At 52.4% G+C, this 8,543-nt stretch overlaps 1 protein-coding gene across 1 annotated transcript in view; it reads right to left on the minus strand.

Moving 5' to 3' along the window:
• Positions 1 to 6,963, minus strand: part of QRICH2 (glutamine rich 2) — a 23,808-nt gene extending 16,845 nt beyond the window's left edge. Inside the window, exons 1-6 of the mRNA XM_040244320.1 lie at positions 6,454 to 6,963; positions 6,198 to 6,287; positions 4,555 to 4,614; positions 4,051 to 4,161; positions 3,116 to 3,199; positions 1 to 1,127 (exon numbers count right to left, since the gene is read on the minus strand). The exon at positions 1 to 1,127 is cut by the window's left edge and continues 1,553 nt beyond it. Coding sequence (XP_040100254.1) covers positions 1 to 1,127; positions 3,116 to 3,199; positions 4,051 to 4,161; positions 4,555 to 4,614; positions 6,198 to 6,287; positions 6,454 to 6,963 — 1,982 coding nt within the window. The remainder of the gene's footprint in view (positions 1,128 to 3,115; positions 3,200 to 4,050; positions 4,162 to 4,554; positions 4,615 to 6,197; positions 6,288 to 6,453) is intronic.
• Positions 6,964 to 8,543: the final 1,580 nt, after the last annotated feature.

Consider the following 8,543-nt stretch of genomic DNA (forward strand, 5'->3'; position numbering starts at 1 on the left):
GCACCGGGCTGCACCACACCAGCCTGCCCTGCACCGGGCTGCACCACACCAGCCTGGCCCACACTGGGCTGGACCATCTCATGCTGCTCTGTGCCAGGTTGTATGAAGCCAGATGTTCCCAAACTGGGCTGTACAAAAACTTGCTGATCCATGGGATATATTACAAATCCATGCTGATCTACACCAAGAGGTAGCACCCCAGACTGATGCGTGCCAAGTGGTCCCATACCACTCTCATCCATCCCAGGAAGCTGATATGTGCTGAGTGGAACTGTACCAGGCTGATCTGTACTAGGCTGTTCTGGTCCTGGCTGATCTCTGCCAGGTACCAATGGTGGCACCGCATCACTCTGAGCCATGCCAGCTAGTACCAATTCCTGCTCATCCATTCCAGGCAGCATCACTCCAACCTGATCCACACTGATGGGAACCATGCCAGGCACGTAAGTGCTGGGATACAGCAATTCAAGCTGATCTGAATCAAATGATCCGAGTCCATATTGATCTGGCCTTGCATAGAGGTAGCCTTGGCTAGCGAACACTCCCCTGTGCTGGTCTGGGGACATCTGAGGGTGTTGATCTCTGGGCAAGGACACATCCTGATACACTGGGCCAAGGTGGGCATCCCGTTCATCTCTGCGTAGATGCCGTGAGCTGTGCTGCTCTCTAGACCGGCGGTGATCTGGCTCTGCCCTCAACTGGGACATAGATGGCGGATGGGGTCTGGCCAGGCCAGCTTCATCACGGGCCCTTAAGTGCTGTTCCCTAGCCGGAAACCCAGTGGCAGAGGAAACTCTGCTCCGTTCCCTGCCAGGAGGCCCATCGGAGGGGTGTCCTGTGCCGCTGGTTCCTGAAAAGGTCTTGTCTGCGATGAAACCAGCAGAGTCCACAGCCTGGTCATCACTTGGATGCTTTGTGGAGGCTCCACTTGCAGTCAGGTCACTCGATGTTATGGAACCCTGTCTTTTGCGCCGCTGAAGTCCTGTTGATGACTCTGAGATCTGGTGAAAGAGGAAGAAATCAGTGTCTCTAAGGAAAAAATACTCTTGATAGGAGGGTAGGAAGTCTGGGGCATCTGATGAAGATGATTTAGAGCCCTTGGGGAAAAAACATGCACCCTTACAAAACTAAGCTGGACACAAAGACTGACTTTGACATCCTTGAAAGACAGTTCTCCAGATTTTTGAGTCTGTACATTTGTAAATGGTATCCTTATATGTAATTTTCCTCATAGAAGACAGGAGGGATCCCTGGTGGTCCAATAGTTAAGAATCTATATGCCAGTGCGGGGGACATGGGTTTCATCCCTGGTCTGGGAAGATTCACATATCGTGAGGCAGCTAAACCTGCACACCACTACTAGTGAAGCCTACGGGCATAGACACCCCATGTACCACGACAAGAGAAGGCACCGCAGTGAGAAACCCACGCGCTGCAACTAGAGGATATTCCCCGCTCACCACAACTAGAGAAAGGCCACACGTGGCAATGAGAACGCAGCACAGCCAAACTAAAAATTAAAAAAAAAGCGGGGGGGGGGACCTGCTAAATCACGTGATCAACTCCAACTTTTATTGCGTCTAGAAATAAAGGACATGAGTAATTTATTGAGTTTACAATATAAAGTCTACTCCACCATTGACCCATTGCTGGCAGCAGAAGTGTACACAGTAGGGAAAGTAAACCAGGTATTTAAAATGTAAAGCACAAACTCAGAAACTCCATAGACAGGAACTGTCTGTATTGACTCTCACGAAAGAACAGGCATACACGTACAGAGACAGAGTCTGAGGCATTGTTTATGAAAACAGGTTATCTACAGGGGACCAAGAGGGCTCCCTGGTGGTCTAGTGGTTAAGATTCCATGCCTCTGGACTTCCTTGGTGGTCCAGTGCTAAAGAATCTGCCTGCCAATGCAGAGGACACTAGTTTGATCCCTGGTCCAGGAAGGTTCCATATGCCATAGAACAACTAAGTTCATGTGCCACAGCTACTGGGCCCGCACTCTAGAGCCTGGCTCTGCCACGTGAGAAGCCACCGCAGTGAGGAGCCCATGCAACCAGAGAACAGCCCTCACTCACTGAAACGAGAGAAAGACTGCACACAGCCACAAAGACCCAGTGCAATCAAGAATAAATCAAATTCTAAAAGAAGATGAATCATGGGAGGTAGTCAACTCTGTTTTACAGAAGATTCTCCAAGATCTCTCCCCTAGGGATGCAACTGATATAAGAATTGCTTGAAGAAGTACCATGAGGAGGAGGAGGAAGGAGAGAAAAAGAAGGTGGAAGAGAAGCATCAGCAGCACCTCTGGGTATATGAGCAAAGCTGCAAAGACCTGTCCCATCGGCCATCAGAACACACCCTTGGGAACAAGCGGTCAGCGTCCTTCCACACTCAGGTCCTGGGATGAGCATCTTCCACATGAATTCTGAGCTCCTTGAACTGTAGTTGCTACATGGACAGTGTCCTTCCTCACATCTGCATCTCCAAGCGTGTAATCTACTCCTCTGTACTCATCACACACAGCCCCACCCCCTGTACTCACATCCAAGCCTCAATCCTGCCTGTCTACTCATGATGCAGGCAGACAGTGTACCTCACAATCACCTTAGAGTTACTGCCAACAAGGCAAAAAAAAAAGGGGGGGGGGGCTCAAGCGTGTTGTATTTCCTCAGCTTGAGAGAGTGAAACTCCACTGCTTTCATTATGATCATTACTGACTCTTGCTTCTCAAAAATTAATATTTATATTTATTCTCATCTGCTTCTGGGGCTGTTCGTAATTCTGAGCAGCTGTCAGAATCCTGACACTTTCTCACTTCTGGACAAGTGAGAAGTCGAGAGGCGCTTCTGTCGAGGCTTATTTTTAGGTCTTGCGGGTGTCTTCTGCTGGCACCCCAAAAAAAGTGCTGCTCTCTCGAAACACAGAATAGTGATATGTGGGTAAATGCAAAAAAGCTTTGGCTTTAAAAAAAATGACAGTGAAAGCAGAGGCCACTTTTTCTAGGTTGGTCACTTGGTTTGCAGGCTCTTCCTTGAACTCTCTGATGCTGCTTTCCTCGGAGAGGGCCCTGACCCTGGAAAACAAGGAGACTAGAAGGGTGTCTTTGTACCAAGACGGTATTTGGCGCCCCCGCAGATGGCCACTTGGTGGCGCCAAAGGCCTCACTCTCTTTCCCCTGCTTGTGGGACCCTTTCTGAGGAATCCAGATACACAAAGTCAGAGGAAGAGGAATGTCAAGACCAAAAGGGCACCTGATCCGTGTCCTTGAGGGTCATTTGAAAATACCCACTTTGTTCAGACGAAGAAAGCTTGGTTTGGCTATCCTATGCACTGCCTCGAGGCAGATGCCACCTGTGTGTACAAGTCACCATCAGCAAAAGGCTCCCTGAACGGGTTTTATTTCCATGGTTGCTCACCTTTGTGCACTGATAGGGAAGGGGCTCATGCGTTTTAGGACAGACTGTAAAGGACCTTTGAAAAGCTAGGAGAGCAAAAAAAAAAAAAAAAGAAAGAAAAAAGAAAAGCTAGGAGAGCAAATCAAAACTATGGGGACTTCCCTGGTGGTTCAGTGGCTGAAACACCATGCTGCCAATGCAGGGGGCCTGGATTCGATCCCTGGTCGGGGAACTAGATCCCACGTGCTGCAACTAAACATATTTCACATGCCACAACAGGATCTGATGCAGCAAATTAATATTTTAAAAAAACAAACAAAATCCGGTACTGAGAAACAAGTTCTCTGCTCTGCTGTTCGTGGAACTCCAAATCAGAACCACAACCATGAAAGGCAATTTTGGCCAAAGCTAGCCAAACTATAAACATGTATTCTGGTTCTAGGAATTTACCCTATGAATACCTTCACTTGTGTGAATGTCACATTAGAGCAGGGTTCCTTATAAGCTTGGGGAAAAACATTAAAACTATCCATAATATTAATAGAAAACTCGTGAAGGAAATTATAAACATCCACATAACAGAACACTGAGGTTCAGTGGCCCCTTCCAAGACCACTGCCCACCCCCAGGACCCCCTACCCTTATTTACCGTTTGTGAGACCTTCCAGCCATCAGTGATCGCCTGCTCCAGCTCTTCCCAGGTGACCATGGTGGCCTCTTCTGAAGATGGCATCCCACTCAGCTTCCGGTTTAATAATTCCTGACAGTGAAAGACAACACGCACAGACAAGCACACACACACCCCTAGTTTAATCCCAGGATGCTTTAGGAACAGAACGGAACAGGGTGGGGTGGGTCTTTCCGAAGCCCCAAGGAGAAGTACTGTCCTTCAAGAAACCAGTGAATCTTGGTCAGCTGGTTTCCTGTCCCATGTGGGCCCCAGATGGACCAATGAGCAGGGAAAGAATGTTCCCACATGCCAGGGACGGCACCCCAAGAGGCAGGGGACATACATCACCCTAGAATGAAGGCATGCAGACCCCTGGGGTGGGAAACCGGGTGAGCCCCAGGAGAGGGGCCAGGCTCTGGGCAACCATCCTACCCCCTAACCCCCTCTCTCACCACCCTTTCCCACAGAACTGGCTGATATTACCAGCAATTCGTCCCTTTCTCTAATTATCCTCTCCAGTTCTTCAATCCGTTGAAGGAGTTGCTGGAAGAAGAGGTCAGAGACTGAGGATCAAAACAGCCCCTCCAGTGGCCCTTACACACACACACACACACACACACACACACACACACACACGGCAGAAGAGGAAAGGAGGTCCTTGAGTCTTAGAGGAGCTCAAGGTACAGAGAAGCTTGCCAAGCCAGACTCCTCATTCTCTTCCCAGACAACAAGAAGAAGGGACATGGGACATGGTGAGTGGTACCCGGGGACTGCGTGCCTTGGACAAAAATGGTGCGGGGTTGGGACCCTTTCTTTGGTCCCAGGATGGATTTCATACAACCCACTAGTGGGACTTTGGAATCAGACTGACCTCGCCTCTCAAGAACAAAGATGATTGGGTATCTGAAAGTCTGCACTGTTTAAAGGGAAAAGTGCCTCTGAAGGATCAAAGCAAATCGCTACCGCTTAAAGCAGCTCCTTGGGGTTTCCCAGGTGGCCCAGTGGTAAAGAATCCACCTGCAAATGCAGGAGACACGGGTTCAATCCCTGGGTCAGGAAGATTCCCTGGAAGAGGAAATAGCAACCCACTCCAGTATTCTTGGGTGGGAAATTCCTTGGATAGAGGAGCCTGCTGGACTACAGTCTATGGCATTGTAAAATGTTGGACACAACTTAGCAAATCAACAACAAGTGGCTCCTTAGAATTTTGGCAAACCTCCAGAAACTACGAATCTAAAGGTAAAACAGCCTTTAGTCTAAAGACCAAAGACAAACCCCAAATCTAAAAATGTGCTCGGTCGCTTCAGTTATGTCTGACTCTTTGCGACCCCATGGACCGTAGCCTGCCAGGCTCCCATGTCCCTGGGTTTTCCTGGCAAGAATACTGGAGTGGGCTGCCATGCCCTCCTCCAGGGGATCTTCCTGACCCAGGGATCAAACCTGGGCCTCCTGCCCTGCAGGGGGATTCTCTACTGCTGAGCCACTGGAGAAGCCGCAAACCTAACTTTCCAGAGCAAAAGTGAGTCTGGCTGGGGGCTGGAGGTGAAATGGGCACGTAGGCCTGGTGGCGAGCCCCCTCTAGGGTCTCGGTGTCCTCCTCCTTCAAGCTTTGCTTCTCCCTCAAGTCTCTCTTCTCTCCCTGGGCTTCTTCCTAATTGCTCCTTCTTCCTCCAGCTCTAATCCTGGGCTCGGCCCCATATGGGCCTGAAACAGGAGCATGGCTTGGTATCTCCTGGAACTGAAATGCACCAGGGCTCTACTGTTCATTGGGAAATGCTTACGTTCAGGGCTCCTGGCTTCTCTCTCCAAGGAAACAAAGATCCAAGTGAGAGAGGTGTTGCCTGGGGGGCTGTGGGTGGTGACTCATGACCCTCTGCGTTCTAGCTTTCTTTTCTTGGACCAAACTTTTATCCCTTAACACCCACCACCTTGCTCCTTTATTCTAGTTTAAAGGAAAGTCACTTAAAGAACATTCTGAGAAGTTCTTGGGCCCTCTCTGGGTCTGTTCAGGACGCATGGGTGTCTGACAAGTGGTGGGTGAGCCCCGGGTAAACAGAGGGGAGGAAGGAGGCTGCCCAGGAAGGGGGTCACTCAGCTCCGCAAGGTGGGGTCCCTGCCGCCCTCACCTCAGGCTGCAACTCAGGCTGCACCTTCTTTTGTTGGGCTTCCTTCAAAATCTTCATGTCTTTCATGAGGTCTTGGAGCAGCTCGGGGCCCTGCGAGGTAGAGAGCGAGCCATGGGGCTCCTGCCCTGGGCCTGGCCGTCCAACGCCTGCCTCCGGGCTCCGGGACTCCTCCCAGGAGCAGGTCTCAGAAGCTCAACTCCCTGGGGGCGGGGCGCTGGAGAGCGGCCTGGATTGGGCGGGCCGCCCGCACACCCACCTGGAAGACCGGCTGGCTGTCCCTCTTGCCTTTCGTCGGCCCTGTCTGCCCCTTCTCCTGCGTCACCAGGGCCAAATCCTTCGTTTCCAGCCAGTCGCGGTCGTCCAGCCCGTCAGTCTGGGTGGGGAAGTGCTGCACGTGCGCCACGATGGCCTGCACCTGGCTCCCCATGGTCTTGAGCTGCCGGCCGAGGTCCTGGACCTGGCCGCCCAGGTCCTTCACCTGGGTCTCCAGCGTCTGCGCCCTGGCCACGCTGCTCCTTCGCCTCTCTTTGGAAGCCAGCAGCTGCGGGGTGCTGGTCGACACCCGCGGGGACTCAAAGGAGCGGCTCTGGTCGAGCATCGGAGACTGGAAGTCGATCCGCGTATCCTGCAGGTTGAGGCTCTTGAGCATGGCCACGAGGAGCGTGTGCAGGGCCGTGAAATTGACAGCGCCCACCTCCGGGGTGCCGATGGCGAGGTCAGCCAGCTCCCGGAGGGAGACCGAGGGGGCCGCCGTCGCGGGCGGCATCGTGCGCCTTCTCGGGCGGCCCTGCCCGCCTTACTGCTTGCCCCGCCTCTGGGGCCTTTCCCGGCCCCTGAGAGCCCCCGGGGCGCCCCTGCCCCTGGGTTCAGCTGCCTTGGGCACCAGTCTCGGTCTGGAGCCTCTCTGGAGGACGGAGAGGTAGCGCCCGGCCACCGGGTTTCCCACTCTTCGCTCCCGGGAAAGCCGGGTCCCGGGACCGCAGAGCCTCTGCCGTCAGCCCGCCGCCATCCGATCACCGAGCTCGAACTCGGGAGTGCAGTGTCCAGGCGGCCGGCGGACGTTTGGAACGAAGTTCGTGGCCCCCGTTCGCTGCCCGGCTGTGGAGGCCCCAACGCGCATTCGGGGATTCCATGGAAGAATGCGCCTCGCGGAGAGTTGGTCTCTGCGCGGAGAACTGCAGGTCCTTGAAGCCACCCCAGACCTAGGAAAGCCTGTTCTAGTGGGTCGGGAAAGGCCTGGTCACACCCCAAAGTGCCACCAATTTTTGTTCTCAGTAAACGGCCCCCACCCCCACCCAGGGAACACGTCAATTTGTCGGTGGAAGGGTGGAGGCCCCCTAAGGCTCACCTAGATTCCAGCTGATTCACTCTGGGCCGGGGGGGGGGGGGGGGGGGTCGGGTCACAATAATGCAAAGATTTAAGAGGTCTCATGGCCACTGGGTTGTGTGATCCCTTCACAGGGCAATGGCAATCTAAGAGACACAGTCGTGAGACCTTGGCCCCTTGGGCACAGTTCCCATATCTTTGCTCAATCAGAAGAGAAGGTAACTTAAAGACCAGTCACAGTACCCAGGTGGTTCCAGTTAGCCACCAGCTGACAGAACTTTCTGTGCTGCCCTGGCCTCACTTATCTCAGGACAGACTCACGTGGTCACGTGCCAGCATCTCCCCTGGTTACATGGCAGGGCCGATGAGATAAGACCAGGGGTACAGTGATGCTCTCAGCAACTGAGGCTTATTCTCCCATACCAGAGTCCCCCAGGAAATGGGTACCGCTTTCACCGTTGACCTTCCCGATACAGAAAACCTGCACTGGCACTTATACTAGATATGATTTTCACTACTTTTCAAATTTTTAGTTTGAACTGGTAAAATCGAAAGCCTCCATGTTCACTCCCTACCTCCCTCCAAAATAAAAGCAGTGTTTCTTGGAAATGGAGTTAAATGAGTCTATAACCTCCATGAGGGTTAACCACCCAAGGATTTTTGCTATTATATTCCCAGAGCCTGACACACAACAGGCCTTCAGATGGGTTGTTGAGACCAGAACAAATTATTCAGACCTCCCTGGTAGTCCAGGGAGGACTCTGTGTGTCCACCACAGGGGGCACGGGTTCGATCCCTGGTTGGGGAACTAAGTTCTCAGATGCTGCAAGGAGTGGCCAAAGAATAGGGAAAAAATTCTTTGCAGTCTTTTGTGCACATACACGCCTACATTAGAAAACAAAAAGCCAGGCCACGGAGTCATAGCTGAAGCTTTTGGATTGAGCGTTGGCTGTACTGCAGGGTGAGATGTGTGGGCTGAATTGACTCTAAGCTCAGAACCTTCCAGAAGAATATAGCTG

Source organism: Oryx dammah, unplaced genomic scaffold (genome assembly GCF_014754425.2).
Source record: "Oryx dammah isolate SB20612 unplaced genomic scaffold, SCBI_Odam_1.1 HiC_scaffold_8, whole genome shotgun sequence".
NCBI classification, from domain to species: Eukaryota; Metazoa; Chordata; class Mammalia; order Artiodactyla; family Bovidae; genus Oryx; species Oryx dammah.